A 19,894-nucleotide genomic window follows, 5' to 3' on the forward strand; every position below is an offset into this window, starting at 1 on the left:
TTTTCCCTATTAAACGGTGGGCAGATGGTTAGTTGAGATCTGTGTCCCTTGTGGGTGAAGCCTTGGCTGATTACTTGAGTTCCCCCAGTCTCTACTGCAATGGTGTAATAAGGTTCCAGGACTTATCAGGGATTTCAGTTCTCCTCATGGACATTTCCTCCAATTCCATGATCCATTGGTATGCTTGCTGTTGACCTTTTGCCTGGGTGGACCGCAGTGCAGTGCACTATTTTACTGATGACAGCGGCTTTCTTTTCGGGTCCAGCTAGGATGACTCTGAACAAGAGAAAATTATGCTTATTGAGCAGTCAAATAAAGAAGAGAAGGTAACTTGTTATACAGTGTGATTTCTAGCAAAAAGTTTGACAATAAAGAGGTTATGTGGTATTTCTCTTTTTGTGGGAGGGGATGTGGCAGGGGTGTTGATGCTACCTCGAGTCCAGGAATACTTAAGGGGCTGGGCTGTGACTTGCATGCAACAGCACAACTTGCATCCAGGGGATCTTGTGCTGTTCACTCAACGCATACTGGTGAGATGTGTCCTTTACCCCCGATAGGTAGTGGGAAACACAGTGGGCAAGTGATGGTCTCCTTCGCCTGTTACCAAGGCAACATAAAAACTACACAGTGCAGGATGGGGTTGTTATTCAGCAGTACCTCCTTTATTAGAGACGTGGTACAGATCCTTCATAACCAAATGAGCAAGACAGGCATTGTGGGGGTTTTGAACTATGGGGTAAAAGGGAGTAGGAGAAGAGGCGAGAAAGGAGGAATAAATACAAGAAGAAGAAAAGACTGAGAGATGGGATGGGAGATGTGACCAGGAACCCAAATTGTGAAACGTTAACTATTTCATTTTCTGCTCCAATGTTGGTATATTTTCATGATAGGCCTTTAGAGAGTCGTCTCTGGCTTCAGCGCCTGATATGGGATGCTTCTAGTTCGACCAATACCCTTCTGCGGTAGCACCTGGTGCTTGATTTAGGCTCAAGTCCCTGGCAGAGCATTTAAGGACACATGAGACGTGGAGGCTGCCTTCTTTGTGAGAGGCCAGCACATAAACGCAATATACTTTGCAATGTGCCACCTCACCATCATTCTTTCAAATTTTTGCTGCCCTCGCTTCGGTGTGCCCCCTGAATAACGAATCAACAAAATCGATGGGATGCAATGTCGAAGACAGAATATTGAAAATAAAACATCATCAGGTAAGTAAGTCTTGATTTTCTATACCCAGCTCCATATATAGTTACCTATGCGGTACATATATCTTTAAGGTACGTAGATGTGGAGTTAGCAATAGTAACTATTCATCTCTATATGCACCAATCATTTGTTATTTTGACCCTCAATATTCTGTCCACGATATCAGTATGCCATGATATTGTTGTTGTCGATATTAAGTAGTGCAATCCCTGGCTCCCAGAAGCAGTCCCCATACCCAGCACCTTCACTGAAATGACCTAAGCTGCGGAGACAGCACAGCGTTTAGAACACCACCTGGGATGACATAAGTTTTAAAACAGTACTTGCTCTAGTGCCTGAATTCCATCATTCATAGTGACGCTGTAGCGCGTTCGTTTTGATGTTAAAATAATAATAACGCCACTCAATTCTGCTGTTTTCTTTATTAGTCCTGACATTAGTCAGTAAAATAAAAGACTACTACAGCCGTCAGCAGTGATATGTCAACTATTCATAATAGGGTGTTTTCCCTGCTTCCTACAACACAATTTGTTGTGATTGCGTAAGTGATCTTTAAGTAAACTGCTCATCCAAGCAATCAAGGACTGTTTTAGCATCAGATTTTCCCATATGTTTCAGGACTGTGTTATCGAATTGTATTGTACTGTTATTCACTTTATATAGCACTTACTACCCAGGATAAGGCGTTAAGTGCTTTATGGCCCAAAGTTAGTGGTTAATCCAGTGGTGATTAATTATTGTTGTTGATTTGTAGAAAACTGCTTATAGTGCCAGTAGTCAATCAAGGTGTGCAGAAGAGAGTCTGGGGACTGTGATCACAGCTGGTCATTACTAAATGTCGGTCGCCAGGTCAATAGACACAAAATTCCCTAGCCGGCAGCAATTAGATTTGCCAGTTGATGTGTTCTGGCATTTGCATTTCGGGACATTAAGAGGATGATGTACTCTTTTCATGCAACAAAGGGCAGCAAACAAAGCTGCAGCGCTGTGTTGCACGAAAGAGAGAGCAGAAATGCTCCATATTTAGAAATATAAGGAGCATTTCAGGTCTCTCCTTGTGCTGGTGCACTCTGTGCTGCCTGCCACCAACGGAGGCACCAGTGCAAGAGTGCCTGCATTATGGGCAGGATTGTTTTTGTGCACGAACGGGCACCTTCCGGCTCAAAAACAATGCTTAGAGGCTTTTTCCTCTTTCTATGTCTGCTGCAGAATGCAGCACATGTGGAAAGAGAAAATAACGAAGGGAAATAACAATATTTCGCCTCACTGGCGAAAGGCGTAGCATTTTGATGCATTCTCAGGTACTACCAGCTGTAGTAAATCTGGGAATGCTCCAAAATCCATGGGTGGATGCATGGAAATGCCCGTGCTCCACCCATGGAACTCCTCTCAAGTTGAAATGTAACGTAATGAGCAGCAAGCAGTTGTGTTGCGTCACATTTCTTTCTTTATAAAGCCATACAAATCAGGCGTTGCTTGGCTTTGTAAATTCCAATATAAGCCTTTTGTGTTGCTCTCCGTCGTCTAGGGCGACTTAAGGGTGACGCATAGGCTTAGTAAATCTAGGCCTATGTATCAATTATGATTTTTAAATTATGATGGGGGAACTAGAAGTCTTTAATTTTGCCGGATCTTTGCATTGTGAAGTCTTAAAAGCTGGTTACACAATGATGGGAGTCGTGTGGTTACAGTCAGATGACTGACTGCCCTGGCATATTGTCCCTGTCCCACATGCCACGGACACATTTTGGCAGATCTCTCGATTAAATCCTCCATTTCTCTACGCACAAAGATTAGGGAATTCGGGGTGGAGATTGGGGTGGGGACAGAGGTTGTTGCATATCAGGTTTTTGTAACACAAGCACAGTATAAGAGTCCAAGGCTGTCACCTCTTCCTGCTGGTCCCTGCGTGCACCCAAACCCACCTCCCTCACCCGATCCAATAATAATGAAAAAGGTAATGAAAACATTCCAGGCCAGCCTAGCGTCACCCCATTTTTAGTAGGAGTGGAAAAGTATGATGCTTTCCATTGTCATTTGCATCTAGGCTGTTACGTCATGGTCTTTGCATGGTCAGGCCTCACAACGCGTACTGCAGTCTTTGATCTCACTCATTTCACTCTGTTAAAACTGATGCCCCAAGTTTCTTGGAAGAGTTTCTGTTGTTTGGCACATAGATATATTATTGTTCACATACATACTCATAGCCCTCAAGAAGATATATAGAAAAGTCCCAAGTGTAAGTTGAAGAACTAGGTGACAAAACAGTAATTGCTATGTTGATTATCCCCTTCAGCTGGCAGGAGATGCAAGCATGTGAATCTATAAAAGATCCCATGCTGAAAAAAAGGTTTAAAGCTCAACATTTCCTCGCCTTCAGGATCTGAGGGCAATTGGGAAGTTCAATCCTTCTTCATAGTGTCTACATGTTCGGTCCTAGGGGTGTTCACTCTTGGGGTTTCTCATCCTGGAAGGATATCTACCCAAGTGTTACGTGGATATCCTCTTCGGTGCCCATGCTTCATGTAAATTGGTTGTTCACACCTCAGTGGTGATAGCGCTGGGGCTGGCAAAGGCCTTGCGGCTGAGAGTTGGTCGGGTCACCGACTGACTCTGAGTCCCACCCATACTGAGGAGTGGCCGAGTGTCCTTGTAGAGCGTAGGCGTATAGGTGATCCTATCCCCTCCATTGCGTACCATGTCCGCCGTCCGTATGTAAAAAGGGGAGCCGTAAGGGGAGCAGGTGGGGCAGATGTTGCGAGTAGCCTGTGGCAGGTGGTGATTTGGTTCAGTGGGTTGCTCCTGTTGCCCATCCAGGCTGTGTGCTGCACAAGGGAAGCGTGAACAGACGGCAGGATCAGGTCGCCCCTCCTCTTCCTCCTCCTCTTCGGGTTCATCTTTCTTGCAGCAGTAATACTATAGAGGACGAGAGAAACACAAACGTTTGATTAGTCTTACCAACAGTAGGTAACGAAAATTTAGTCGGGTCACAGTAACTAGGCACCCTGAGCGTACAAATGTCTGGTTTGACAAGACAAGTTCACATATGCATTCAGTGGACACACAAGCACAGTTCCCTCTAAGGTGTGCGCCTGCGCGGCCGCTCAACTTCATTCTTGATGCCGCGCAGCGATGGATTTACCGCGTGCGCACTTCTCATGTGGCAGATGACTGATAACTGCTTCTTTGTCAACATTCTGTCATAAGTTTAAGCGTGCTGGTAAATGGTTCCGCGTTAGGCCAGGTTTCCTATTATTTAAACTGTAAAGTTTCAAAGTTCAGAATGGAGAAGCAGCATGGCTAGTTTCTAAAAACATGCAAAGTGACATGTTTTAATTTCTGAATGCAGCAGTGAGATGTCAGGTTTTTCTTTGCATTGGTGATATTTCTCATTAAATAAGCTTCTCTGTAACACAAACATGCATTCTCCTGTCTTCCCTTCTAGACAGAAGCATTGTTCACTCATTTTGTATGGTTTAAGTGAAGTTTATTTAGGATTTGCAAAATAAACGGAAGAACGAGGTTACTGAGACCTTTTCAGCAGGTTGTTTTGCCTCGGGTACCCAGACAGATAGAGAGATGGATATATATGTGCAATGTCCAAAATAAAATGGTTGTTGGTAGGTTGGTTCTAAGTACTGCTGAAGACTTCGCTGCTACGTCAGTCCGGATCTGCAGCAAATCCATCTTTCCCAGCACAAAGAAAATATACTATTCTGCCAATGTATCTCCGCACTGACCAGAAGGATATCTCAATCCTACTATTGTCCCACAGGCACAGACACATAGTATACTATGAGAAGGTTCTAGAACGTGCTACTGGGTTCAGACTCAGCTCACTTCCGCAGGAAAAGTAAACTTAATACATGTGCATGTGAAATATAGCTTCTCATATATGTGATAGTCTACGTCTAGGAACTTGTACTTTCAATGATACGGTAACTGAGACCCAGTGAGGTAAAGTGACTTGCCTAGGATCACACAGTTTGGTGAAGAGGAGAATGTATGACTAAAGATAACACAAATCAGTCATAAAAAGTGAGTATGAGTGGAGGTGGAAGAGTGAATATTGGTGCATCATTGCAATTAGCTATGGTTTTTAGCATTTCACTTGGTGTATTTTCTATTTTTCTACTATTTTAAATTTGATCCTCAACCATCTGTACAACACCTGCTATCTTTAGGCTATTAGGCTATGGGGTGCTTTATAAACTATAGCATTAAAAAGGATGTATGTATATTGGTGTTTGTCATGTGTGCATAAACAGGTGTTTTTAGGGATGCACTGTGTTTCAGCCTCCAATTGTATCCAAATTACATGTGTTAAATGTGCTATGTTTGTCTACAGACCCGATATGGCAATGCCGATAGGGACTGAGGCATCAGAAGAAGAAAAAAAATACATATCTCACTACATAGATGAGATGCATGTTGTTTACACTTGCCCACATTTATTTCAAGAATGCTGATATTTGAAAGGGAGATAAAGACAAATTGTGTAAAGTGAAAGAGAGAAACGAAAGAGGAAGCCAGGTATAGCAGAAGGATACAGAAGAGGCAGAGGAACCAAAGGTGAGGAATACAGAGCACTAGGAATAAAGAATGGGAGAAATAGTAAGAAAGGAGGGAAAGACTTTGAGAGATAAAAAGGAAATGGAAAGAAGAAAAGCAGACAATCTGCTAAATGAAAACAGGCTAACACTGTGGAGCCGTATCCATGCTTCCAGTGACCTCTAGTTTACTAAACATTCTCAAAACACCTTTCACATATTCCAGTGGTCCAGCCCTACTGAGACCATTTATCATGCTGCGAGCAGTCTCTTCGAAACCTCATTGTGCAGTCCTTGCTGCAAAGATGGCTGAGAGTATGAGGCAGTCATGCCCCCATTTCTATCTGTTTGTTTAGAGCTGCCTTCTAAATCCATTCTGATTGAGTGGAAAATCCACCTTTTCCCATACCTTTTGCTCCACTGTATGCTGTGCTTATTTGAACTGATGGTTGCAGGTGGGGCCCACCAGCACTTTTGATTGGGGATCGGAACATATTTGTAGTTATCAGAATTATCAAAACAGTAACACAGGGAAAAAGAAGGAAGGAAAAGCAACATTCAAGAGTGAGATAAAGGGGTGGAGGAGGACTGTGGTAAATGAAGGAAGCATGAGGTGAATCAAGAGAAGAGAACCTTGGTATTCAGCAACCCCGACATTCAACAGTGGCACCGGTGGGCTTCTGAGGAAAAGGTGGGCACAGCACTTGTTCTTTCACAAATTAAGTAGTGCTTCTAAGTTAACATTGTAGCCATATAAGATCAGTGTTTCCAGCTAAATGTTGGTATCTCAATATGGCCTAGAAATGTGAAGTCCCACTGTATTTAAATGCCTTTAATTTTTCACAACGGTTACTGAACAAATATTCTTTAAAATGTACCTCTTACTTTCTCTAAAACCCCACATACAAGACCCCAGAAAATACCTGTAAAGTTCTTCTTAAATCTCATTAGGTTTGACCAAAGATTTATTCCTGTGTGCTTTAGACAGTATGCTTTGTCACAGATGCCCTAATTACAAAATCCTAATTCCAAGGGAAAGAAACTCTATAAAATTCTATTTAGGTTTTAACCAATATTATTTCCCAATGTAATTTGGAGTAAAGGATACTAATAATAAAAAGTAACACCAAAATATGTCTGCTTTAAAATGTTACCATACTGTGCCACTTTATTGATGGGAAACCCAGTCCCTATCCCTCTCTGTGGTAACTACTGGGGGCTGTACATCTCAAAGTGGATATTTACAATATTGATTCCGCACACAGCTAAATAAAGCGCACTAATAAACATTATGCTCCCGCACCAAGACAAAAATAATTAGAGGGAACATTGCACACAAGACTTAAATGTTTATAGAGTTGCAGACAAGTCTTGAATATACAGTTGCTAATCTTCCTGGTGAAATGGTGGGCAAATGCAAAAACAACAGTTGATGGACAGAATGCAGAACAATGTCGTACATTCACCCCAGTACAGAGATCTGGGCCTAAATCCATCATTTTTTTGCTCACCATGCCGTTCCAGTTTGAACCCAGCCATATGCAAATCAGTCTTGACCCTGTGCCTCATGGGAACAGTCCAGCCCGAACTGCCAAGCCAGGTCCTCCCTGGACTGGAAACAAGCATCCTAGGACCGGTTTCGGGGTTTCACCCCTCTTCAGTCAGGATAGTTTGATTCCAGTGGCATGGAGAGCAAGGGACCCACGGTGGACAAAGCAAGCAATAAAGAATATATTCCAAGGTCAAGAACTGTGGGCCAGAGCGTGAGTTATGCACTGTTAGTTGTAAATGTGTTGTTAGAATTGTGGTAACTCCACACTCCGCTCCAGACTGTCAGTATTGAGGCACCAAATGTGTCAGTGTTTGTTGTACGTTCAGTTGTGCAGCACACAAGTGACTGCTTCTGGTAACGAGCAGCTTAGGAAACCCATGGACAAACTTTGGCAGTACAACTGATATCATTCACTTGTTACACATAATCTAAGTGACTTCAATCCATGTCACTACAGTCATTACTCTATTAGAACATCTGTCATCTGAGGACTGACAACTTGCTCGTACCCTAAATTTAGGGCTTATTTACAAGCCCCTTTAACTGCTGGTGCAACACTTTTTTTGACGTTGCGGTGGCACAGAGTGCAGACCCATATCTTCGAGAAATTTTAATGGCCTTGTAGATAATGTGTAAGGCAACGCATTGCAAGTCGCCGCATTGTCTTACACTGTGTCAGGTGGGCATTCCACGGGTGTTGTGGGTTTTATCACGCCACACCCATGGGTTTTGACACATTCTCAGATTTACAAGGATCTGTAAACCTGGAAATGCTTCAAAACGGTATGCCTCCCCATGAAAAGCATAACAAGGAGAAATATCTTTATTTCTATTCATTCTGCAGCACACGTAGAAAGAGAAAAAATCCTCCATGGATAGTTTTTTTGCAGGAATGGACCTCTTCCTGCCAAAAAACAATCCTGCATGCAACGCAAACACATATGCACCAGGGTGTAAGGGTGCTTGTGTTGGCACTTGACACCGAATTGTGTGCCAACGCAAGGGAAAGGACAGGAATGCACCGTATTGTTGTAAATACGGCACAGAAGACTTGCGGTGCTGCCCTACGCCAAAAACTAGGAAATAAGCCCCATAATATTTAAAATGCACCAAACCACTGAGCTATTCAGCCACCAATCGAGTGCAGCCAAAAGTTTCAGTGCGGCTGGAGCCAAGATGGTCTGTATCGCTCTTGTGTAATGAGTAGCTGTGAATGGCGACCTTTGGCCAGCTTGTGGCTATGTCAGAATGTGAAACCCCCCTGAGTAGCTGTGAATGGCGACCTTTGGCCAGCTTGTGGCTATGTCAGAATGTGAAACCCCCCTGAGTAGCTGTGAATGGCGACCTTTGGCCAGCTTGTGGCTATGTCAGAATGTGAAACCCCCCTGAGTAGCTGTGAATGGCGACCTTTGGCCAGCTTGTGGCTATGTCAGAATGTGAAACCCCCCTGAGTAGCTGTGAATGGCGACCTTTGGCCAGCTTGTGGCTATGTCAGAATGTGAAACCCCTCCTTTTCAGGAGCATCTGGAACATCAGATAGTAAGTACGTTACCTATCCTGTTGTAATTAGTGTCTCGTGAAGCAGTGCCAAGAATAAAATGGACCCTAATTCCATAATTGTGCAATTAGGTGGGACTAGAGTTGTTCACATTACAGGCAACTGGTAATACACGTGGCAATTACCTCTACAACTTGTTTGCATAAATAAGGTCTATATGAGGGCATGCATCTGATGATCTATACAAGAAGGAAGAGGCATTCAATACATAACATAACAAGCACAGTACAACAGAACAAAGCTCTTTATTCCAGGAATCCATCACTTCCAGTAGAACAGGCCTAAGAGGCATTTGGCATTACAACCTATATTTTGTCTCGGAAAATGAGGTTGCTGGCTTACATTGGATGTGAAAAGTGAGGGTAGATATCTTCCTGTGTGCAGCTGAAATAAAGTGAACCACAGATATCCAAAAGGGACACAGATGGTTGTATTGACATCCAAAACATACAGAGGTTCTTATTGGTATCACTCAAATATTTTTAAATAATTAGTGAAATCGCTATCTCCAATTAATTATTGTCATCAACAAAGCAAAATGGCCAAGACTTATGTTTTGCATTTCATACTTTCACAATTTTAGAAAAATCATTCCATGTGTCACAAGTGAAAAAGGAAACTAAAACAAGAGGACAGCAGAGGAGTAAAAGGAGATTTATAAATTGTATGTTAAAAACAAACAAAGATTTCATTGAATCCAAGGGCAATAAATGCCTGCTCCTAGATGCAACAAACATGGGCTTGCTAATATGCGTTATAGAATTCCAATAGAAGCCCAGGTTAGATGTCCTGCACATCTAACCTGGCCCTCTATTGGAATTCTATAACGCATATTAGCAAGCCCATTATCACTGTTTTAGCGGCTGTTTCCTGCCGCTAAAACGGCGATAATTTTAACGCCCTCCTTGATAATATGCCCCATAGTTTGTTTGTTGTTTATGTTGTCAAAAACGTTTCGACCCTTTCCAGGGTGCAAGGGTCTCATCAGGACATTAGCAATATAGGGGCATCTGAAAGATAAATAAACTCAATTAGGATGCATATAGTGTGGTCGAAATGGCTGAAATTTGAATATTGCAAGAGTGATCACCAGCGTAAGGTGTGTACAAATGTGCAGCTGGTCTCGATAACCTAAATGGTGATACATGGATTGGTGAACAACAGAGCAGCTTATTAGATAGGGTCTACCTTCTCTCATTTTCTATGAGGCTGCACCATCAGAGCATCAGTTTTTACGACGCTCCGGTGGCACAGGGGTTTACTCCATATTTACCTAGCAGCACTAAGCCACTATGCATGGCGTAATGCTGCCTCGTAAATATTGTTCCCTTAAAGTTTTCTGCATTAAAGGGGCGTGCAGTGAGTATTGCTTTAGGCATTCTCAGCAACACCGATGGTTTTTTGACACCCCCAGATTTACAAGGAATCATAACCCTGAGGCAGCCCCAAAAACATGGCGAAACAAGGAGAAATACCTTTCTTTTTCCTCGTTTTTCCTTTTTCTATGTGTGCTGCATTCTTCAGCACATATAAAGAGTGTAAAATGCCTTTTTTGATTGATTTTGTGCACAATCATCCCTGCAGCGCAGGCACCCATGCACCATGGTGCAAAGGTGCCTGTGTTGGCGCATAGCAGTCCATTGTGCGCCAGCGCAGGCAAAAAGGATAGGAATGCGCCGTATCTGATAGATACGACACATTGCTGCCCTTTTCTTTTACTGTAGGGAAGCGCCGCAGGAAGGCCTGCGCCGCTGCCCTATAGCAAAATCTAGTAAATAAGGCCCTTAGAATGAGGAACCAAGTGACAAAGTGGTCTGTTTAACCACTTTCTGCCCTCATACCAACAAGGTCACTGCATGCATGAAAATGCTTGTGGTTTCTTCTTTACTTGGGACACATTGCATGATATTTCCTACATTCTGAAAGTATGAAATGCCTTAAACATTTTTGATGAATTCTGCATACCTGAAAATGACACAGGTGTTGGCCTTTTGGTTTGTTGATAACAGTAATTGGATGTAGTGATTTCAATCATTGAAACTATTTAAATGATGCCAATGAGAACCACTATTAGTTCAAAATAATGGTATACCCAGAATACTATGGGTCTAATGGTCTTGTTACATATATATATATATATGTATATATCCAAAACATGCAAGCAAGGCATCCTAGCAAGAATGAAGGATCGGGACATGGGTTTGTCTTAGCCTGAAGTCTCAAGGTTACAATTGAGCCATAGTTTATAGGGAAGACCACTGGTCTTTAACTCAGTGATGACTTAAACGAGCATGCAGATAGAGAACATTGGTAGGAAGGCACTTCATTAAGACAGAATTTTCCTTTAAAAAGGAAGCATACAGAATACCATGTACAACCAAGGCTAATTCCAGCGTGAGAAAGATGGGGGAAGAGAATGACCTTTTTAAATCATTGGGTTTGAACAACCTCATTATTTTTATTTTTTATCAAAGAGTTTTATATAGCGCGAACTAGACCCAAGACATCGGGTATCAGAGCGCTTTACATGAGCACCAGTTTTGTTACATGAGGACATATTAATTTTTTGTCAGGCACGGGGAGATTGAGTGATTTGCCCAGAATCACAGGATGTTTAGCGTCGTTGCTGAGACTCGAACCTGGTTCCCCAGCTTCAAGGTTGACCGCTCTAGCTGTAAGGCAACATGCTCTCCCCTAGGTCCATCAGATGACAGACTCAAAGGGACGTATTTACAAGGGGATTGTGCCACAGTAGTGTCACTTTTACCGATGTTCCGGAGGCGCAATGCCCAGCTCCATATTAACAAATCGGCAGTATGCCACTTTGGGTGGCTTAACGACGCTTTGTAAATATGGTACCCTTTCATGCAGGTATCTACGTGAAAGGGGTGTGCAATGGGTGTTGCGGTGGGCATTCCACCGGAACACCCATTCCTTTTTGACGCTGCCCCAGATTTACACGGATGTGTAAATCTGAGGCAGCGCCAAAAACTAACTCCATGAGAAAGCAGGCATTTGATTGGCGCAACGATTTGGTTTTTTTATGAGTTCGGCATTCTGCAGCAAATGTGGAAAGAGCAACATTCCTTTAAAGTTTGTTAATGTGCAGGAAGTTGTATCTTCCTGCACATAAACAATCATTCCCTGCAACACAGACACCCTTGCACCATGTCGCAAGGGTGTCTGTGTTGGTGCTAGGCAGCTTTTTTTTAGCGTTAGCGCAAGGGAAAACATTTGGGTGCACCATATTCTTGTAAATACGGAGCATCCCTGTATATTTCAAATGACACAGCGTGGCACTGCTAAATTGCTCACAGCTCCGCGCTGCATCGTTTCCTTGTACATATACTCCAAAGCGTGGCCTAGTGGTGGGAGTGCACCTGGTGGGGTAAGAAATACCAATGGCATATGAAATTCATATTAAATTGGATTTAAAATCTGAGGCAGATCACAAGACAGCATGGAGCTGGATTTGGAATTTAAAAAAATCCCAAATAATGCAGGTCCTGCATAATTACAGACTTTTTAAATAACCAATAAAGTCCTTCAATTAATAAATGAACATGGCTAGGAGTTGTGCAAGATGCGTCATACCATGAAACAAGAGATCTCATCTGAGAAAATGATTCCATGGAGCTGGTTTGTGGCAGTGATCTAGGAAAGGGTATTGGTTCATTTCTGGATAGTTCAGAACAAGAATGTGTGACAGACGAAGAGCGTTGAAATGTCGCCCGGTCCTAAGAATTGTGAAAGGAAGGAAAATCCATGGCTGGGCTGATCTTCTTCCACCTCTTGTGGGCATTTCTTTCTTTCCTGCTAACTCTCACGCTCTTCCCCTGCCCGACTGCCCTGTAGTCATACAGCTTTACAACTCAACTGCGTTACTCCAGCTGCCTCGCACTGTTGTAAAGGAAATGTCATGTGAGAATGACATGATTGCCTCTAAGGGGTGACATGTCTCCTGCCTACAGGGAGCCCTCGCTGCTTCATATGAACATGGATCCACTCCTGACAGATCTCGCTTGCAGTTTATCCTGGATTGCGTACGCTTCCAGGACTTGTCAGTCTGATTACTGTATGTTGCGTGTTCTTACTAAAAGTTGTTAGAGACACCTTCCTGCACAGCACACCTAGAAACAGCAAAAACGAGGAGAAATAAAGAAGTTTTGCCATGTTAAGACCAGGTTTTCCCTAGTCTTAATTTTGGTGCTGTCTCCTATTTATTCCACCCTTGTTAATAGGTGGCAGTGTCAAAATCAATCGGTATTGCGGCAGAACACCCACCACAACACCCATCGCCCACCCCTTTCACACTGAGTATAGTGTGAAAAGATGCCTTATTTACAAGGCGGCGTTAAGCCACGTAAGGTGGCTTAACACCGCCGTGTAAATATGGTGAAGACCCTGCCACCACAAGAACGTTGTTAAAATGACAGGGGCCTGTAAATATGCCACCTGATGATCCCAAGGTAGAAAAGAACTCCTGCCACGGTGTGTATTCCAAGAGATGGCATCCCTAATCCACCTCATGTCTTGGTTACATGTAATCTAGACATCCCTATCCACTAAAAGCGTGGGTATATGATATGCAGTAGCCTTGATTTCCATCAATTTAGGTCCTGAAGAAAGCCGGGTCAGTTGACCACATCGGTTGAAACATGTCGACCTAACGAGACAAAGTCAGGAAATAGTCAATTTTTTCAAGACTATTTGTTCTTTTAGATATGACACTTGGTCAATCCTTAATAAACATATTTTTTGCCCACGTAGTCATTTTTAATGCACATTCACATTTGAGCACTGCACATTATTAGAGTCTTCACGAGTTGGAATACACACCGTGGCAGGAGTTCTTTTCTACCTTGGGATCATCAGGTCGGGCACCCGGCAGGGCCGGCTGGCTCGATATTGTGGGCCCAGACCTTGACCCCTTAGAGTCTCAGATGACGAAGCTCCGCCAAAAAGGGTGGGCTGATGGACTCTTAACTCCAGCCAAGTGATGTATTAACTATTTGAAGAGGCTTTCATTTTTCTATGGAAGGCAAAAGTTTCATGTTCAATAACATCACTGCACTCAGCAATTCCTTTTCCAACTGTAACACAGTGAATGTAATTTACTTAATTATGTGCCCTTGCCAAAAGATCTATATTGGCCAAACCACACAAAAAGTAAAAACGAGAATTTGCCAGCATAGAAGCCGAATCAGGTGCAAAACTCCAAACGCGCCCCTCGTCGATCACTTCGGGGAAGCTAATCACCACGAAGATGACATCCGATGGACTGTTTTGAAAGTACTGAAATTACCACAACGTGGTGGTGACATGGCCCAGATGCTAAACAGAGAAGAATTGAAAGCAATTATCACTTTTGACTCAATTCGTAAAGGCCTGAACAGGACAGAAGATTGGACAACGCTGATTTAACCTTGCACTCCAAATACATAGACTTTTCTCCCTCGAACATTCTTGCTGGCTCCATTAATGTTGCAATTTACTTGTTCTAATTTTTCGCTTGCACGGTTAATATGCAAACTGATTGTTCTTTAGATTGCTTTTTAAACTGCAATTCATATTGGTTTATGCCTTCATAATCCTTAGGCTTCTCTTAAATTCTCACCATTCCCACGTGCACCCTCCAATCCATTCCAAAATGGTCCCCGTATTCACGCAATTTCTCACATTGCACCAAGCACTCCTCTTCCCATTCCAAAATGGCCCCCACTGCCCTGGTTCCACACAATCGTAGTCCTATCCTTCTTTTTACTAAACTTTGCCATCTTAACCCAGCACTTCACTCGTGTTCAATGTTGCCAGATTGGGCTATTTCCCGCACAATTGGGCGACTTTTTTCCCAGTTGTGCGGGAAAATACCATGCCTGGCGGGGGGCTACTTTTTGGGCTTGTTTTAGATGGTTGTGCGCATTTTTTTGGCCTGGGCGGGCGCCGATATTGGATGCGCATTTACTACAGCCGAGCCGACCACGAGGAGTCCGTCGCGTGAGTGCACGGGTCAATGTGGGGGTCCCCCAGGGCCGTCAATCCAGTAGCGCGCGAAAACGCTACCAATGACGGCCCTGGGAATCATTTTTTGGCCAGCCCCTGCGTGCGTGCATCACGGTGCGTGACCTCAGCGGACCATCATCCATTCAGATTCCTCACTTAAAATAATTTCCATTCCTCTCTGAGCACGGTCTTTTCGGCGGCGGCGATCTACTTGAATCGAGACTCAAGAGAGACTCTGTGACAGACTCAGTCTGAGTGTCTGTCTGCTGAGTGCTGACTCTGCTTGCTTGAGGTCGGACGACGATGAGTGACTGTGCGGAGTCACTGTCAGTGCGGGTGCAGCGTGCAGCACTTCACAGGCAGCAGTCACCGACCTCACACAGTACTGTGCAGTAGCGGCGTGCCCGCAGGCAGTGAAGACGTGTGAGACTGAGAGCAAGACAGATGACGAGTAACGACGACACGAGTCCGCAGGCCCAGCCGCCCAGGCCCACCTCGCTCCAGCGCCTCCAGCCCCAGTCACTCCGGCCCCAGCCCCCAGTCACTCCGGCCCCAGCCCCCAGTCACTCCGGCCCCAGCCCCCAGTCACTCCGGCCCCAGTCACTCAGAGTCCAGCCCCCAGGCCCGCCAGCGGCCAGGCCCAGCCACTGCCACCGTGCCTGCTGCCAGCCTGCCAGGCAGCGTTAGTGTCCAGTCTGCCAGCCACCCACCACCGGTGACCGCGTGACTCACCAGCGACCAGGTAAGTGACAGTGAGTGAGACATCATGACACACACAATCGTGTTTTAGCGGCGCGCTAGTGTGAAAGTCTTTTTTGGCACCTCTTTTTCAGCAGATACCATTGCTACCAACCTCCAACAGTGCCTTCATGTCTCTGTGTTTTGCCCCCTATCATATGCATTTCATTTGTTGTATAGCGCTATTCATATCAGTGTAGGGTGTCACACACACAATATACAGAGACAATGAATCATACAAGTATGTGTCATTCAGTCTATAGGGAATGTCACATAAGTCAATGAGGATTACAAGGTGTAGGAATTAAATGTCATCCATACTGTTGGGCAGTATATTTTAAGAGGGTTTGGGCTGGGAAAGCACAAACTCTGGATTTAAAGCATACCCAGTGGTTGGGGGTTGGCTTTACTAATAAAAATGTATATCGGACCAAACTCATTTGAACACCATTAAAATAATGAAAGACTGGGGAATTTCTAACTATATATAGTAACACAAAAAAAAGTTCTAACTATACCATCCATGTTTGTATGCAGCTCTTTGATGACAGTTCATAGGTCACTGTCCTATGTTAGGATTGTAATTTCTGAACTGCAAGTAACACAAGAATCTCTGTGACAAAGGCAGTAACCCACTGAGCTATCCAAATAAAATACAGCCTATCTGCATTTCAAAACTACAAACGGGCAAAGGGCTGCTCTCCAGCATGATCATTAATCACCAGTTCGCTGGACATTTTTTATTGTTGCCTTGCATCCATGGCCATGTTAATGATAAAAACAATTTAAATGAAGCATATGCAAAGTATGTGCCTTGCTGGGCTTGTGCAGATTTTTGAAATAAAAACAAATAGTAATACATTCGATTACCTACTCCTTGTGTCACCGCCTGATCTGATAAGCAGTTGCAGTAGTCAGGAAAGGTGAATGAGAATAAACAAACTTCTTTTCTCAAATGCTGAACAGTAATGGAAATATCCACGCAGCACAGGACGGTAGGCAAATGTTACTCGGTGTCAAATAAAGAATTTTGTTCCCTTCGCCATGCCCCTATTGTACTTGACATGGACCACCTGAGCCTAGGCCCAATAACGCATCTCCCAGAATATGAAGAAAAACAACGTTTGGAGGAACGTTTTAAATTAAAGCGCCCATTTTATATTGCCCTTCATGTCCTCACTGCGAGGGCCAAGGCTCATGTTTTGGTGGGCCAGGCTCATGTTTGGGTGGGCCTGCCCCACCCTCTAGAACCGGGCCTGGACACAATGCACGAGTTCGGAAAGCTCTGAAATGTGCCTACATGTTACAGAAATGCATTCTTTTAACTTTAAAGACATTTGATCATGTATTTGTTTGTGTCACAGAAACACGTAAACTGAAAATCTATGTTTTCGACTATTGTATTCTGAGCAGTGCCTGTTTAACATGGCAAAGTCACAGGGAGAACTGGTCTTAAAAATTAGTAGCATTAAGGCAGGTGCCCAGTTAACACCCTCACACCATCTGTATATTGAATAGAATGTATATTTGTCGTTAAAATTGGTTCTGATGTCGATTTGCGCTTAATTGGACACTTGCTAATTTGGGCTGGTTTTTGGGCTGGAACTGGTCTGATTGGGCTTATTTTGGGCTTGTATTTGAGCTGCATTGGGCTTGGGACGGGTCTAAAAATCTGGCAACACTGCTCGTGTTCTCAGTCCCCATTGTTGGCTGACCCTGCTTCATCCACACCACATTGAGACTCCTTTTGAGGTAGCGCCGAATTTACCAGCTGTCTAGCAACTCGGGACACCTTTCCCTCTCCTAATGTGCCTTTCCTTTATCCAGCTCAACTCAAGGCACACGGACAGCCATTGTAGCTGCCGTACGGACATCGCAACTGACGTGTCCTCACTTAACCCGGAGAACGGCTGTTCTCCGCCCACCGACCTTGATACACTGTCGAGGTAAGCGCGACCCTCACTCCTCACACCGTCGTTCTTCTTCTCCCCACCCCTCCCTTCTCTAAAACTGTCCCTTCCATTTAGACCTATCACGCCATTCACGGACAGCGTCCGCAGCTGTTGCCTGGACATCCCACCAGACGCGCTACTTTACCGCGGAACCTTATCGAGGTAAGCGCCACCTCTGCACAGGTCCTTAGACTCCACGCCATCCTTGATCTTCGCTAATGCACTTTCTCTACTTAGCCCTATTACGGAATCACGGACAGCCATTTGCCGCAGCTCGCAGGATATCTTACCAGACGCGCGTCCATGACAACCTCAACTAATTGTAGATCGCCTTAGCCCAGCCTACCCTCCCGGTAAGCTATCTTTCCCCTGATTTTCCACCCCCCTCCCTGCAGATAACGCCTTCCGCCCCTCGTTATCGCCCTAATTAGCTCTCTAGCTCTCCCTCAGGCACCAAGCTAAGTGTTAAGTTCCTCGCATGTACCACCTTCCCGTGCCCGGCACTGCATCCTCCCATACGACCTCCACGTCGCCTGTTGTATCGTCGCACGAACCTCAATTGACTTCAGCGACCACGTACTCTTCTCGCTCAACAGTAGGCACTTCACTAACATTCGCGGAAGACCGACATCCTTGACCAAGTTCACTGCCACGCACACGATGAAACGCATGGTCACTCATCACTGTTCGCATGTTGCACTATAAATGCAGCTCTACGTACTGGTTCTTATGCTGACATACTGAATAATGATTTTCAAACTTAATGTTGATATGTTTTCTTTCTCCCAATTTTTCCTCATTAACGTCCACAGGCTTTGTACTCATACCAGGGAATTGTTATATATCTCTTTGTCCTGATGATGATCCCAATACACTAGGAGCTAGGGATCGAAACGTCACGTCGACTTTCTAGAACAGTTCCACATGTGATCCATTGTGTAAATGTATTGTGGTAGCTGTTGGCTAGTGCCTACGTAATTTAATCAATGTATTGTAAGCCGCCTTGATCGCTCCAAAGCCCTTTTTTGCCTGTCTTGTATTGTCCCCTATTCTCTTAATTTGTTCCCCTTGGTTGAAAACTGGTACAGGCTTGTGCCTTTGTCTCATCATTTTTTCACTACCCTTAATTTTTATGCAAAAATATCAAGATTAAATGCTTCTCTGTCCGGCTGGACACAGGAGGAATTGACATAGGTCTCATTGTAGCCTAAGTGTAATTATATTACCTATTCAAGTTTATGCTAGGGACTATTGTTAACAAAATACGAATTTACCCGTGGTCCTTAGCTACCTTATCGGGTCCCCTTGTTACTTATACTGTTCATTTTGTTTACAGCATCTAGTGGCCTTCTGTTCTTCGTGATTGGACTTAACACCTTCTGTTAGTTGTTTTCTGTATCTCCTGGGGTTTGAAGGTGCTGTAGTCCCTAAACTAGTTCCCCTAGGACCCTTATATACATTGTGTGTTTGCCTGTAAATATGCCCCTACTTCTTTAAGTCCTATGTTATTAACTTCAGACTCTCACAGAGTTCTCCCATCTTCCTCCTATTTATTAAGGGACAAATTTATCATATTGTTGCATTACCCCTGTGCCACGCAACATGGTGCAAGGGCAACGCACCACTAAAGCTAGATTTATCAAGCCATGCAAGGCCACCTTGCATGGCCCAGAGTGGCTTGATAAATCTAGAGTAACGCAACACATCGCAAATTACTGTCTTGCGTTTACTCTGCCACAGGGAGACATTCCATGGGTGGAACGTGGGTGTACCCATCCATCCTCCCATGGATTTTGGAGCATTCACAGATTTACCATTACTGGTAGACCTAGGGAGGAGTCAAACGGGTATGCATCACCAGGGGAGGCGTAGCGAGGAGTAATATCATTATTTCTCCTTGTTTTTCATCTTTCTGTCTGCTGCCTTCTGCAGCACCCATAGAAAGAGGAAAATGCCTCAGAGGATTGTTTTTGTGCAGGAAGGTGCCCCTTCCCGCATAACAACAATCCTGTCTGCGATGCAAGCTCCTTTGCACCACGGCAGAAGGGTGCCTGCGTTGTCACTAGGCAGCACAGTGTATGCCAGAGCAAGGAAAAGACAGGAATGTGCCGTATCATGTTAGATACAGCACATTCCTGCCATTTCTCGCAGCACAGTGCAGCAAGGCGGCTTCTGCCCCTTAATGATTATGTGCTACCGCTAGCTGCTTTGATCTGAGCCTGCAGCTTGAAGTTCTACACATATGCTGATGGCTCCTGGCTCAAGGACCCCTGTAATGAAATGGGTTCTACCCATGTAATCTGCCTGGATTTTCCGCTTTTGATCACCTGTTTTT

The 19,894-nt window shown here is 44.2% G+C and overlaps 1 protein-coding gene across 5 annotated transcripts in view; it reads right to left on the minus strand.

Moving 5' to 3' along the window:
- Window positions 1-646: 646 nt before the first annotated feature.
- The window catches only part of LOC146833887 (protein FAM163A-like), a 241,993-nt gene continuing 222,745 nt past the window's right edge, over window positions 647-19,894 (minus strand). For all 5 annotated transcript variants that reach the window (XM_085601785.1, XM_085601788.1, XM_085601786.1 and 2 more), the window contains exon 4: window positions 647-4,122. In XM_085601785.1, the coding sequence (XP_085457911.1) occupies window positions 3,745-4,122 (378 nt within the window). In that variant the 3' untranslated portion in view covers window positions 647-3,744. The remainder of the gene's footprint in view (window positions 4,123-19,894) is intronic.

The sequence above is a fragment of the Triturus cristatus genome, chromosome 4_2 (assembly GCF_964204655.1).
Source record: "Triturus cristatus chromosome 4_2, aTriCri1.1, whole genome shotgun sequence".
Classification (NCBI taxonomy): Eukaryota; Metazoa; Chordata; class Amphibia; order Caudata; family Salamandridae; genus Triturus; species Triturus cristatus.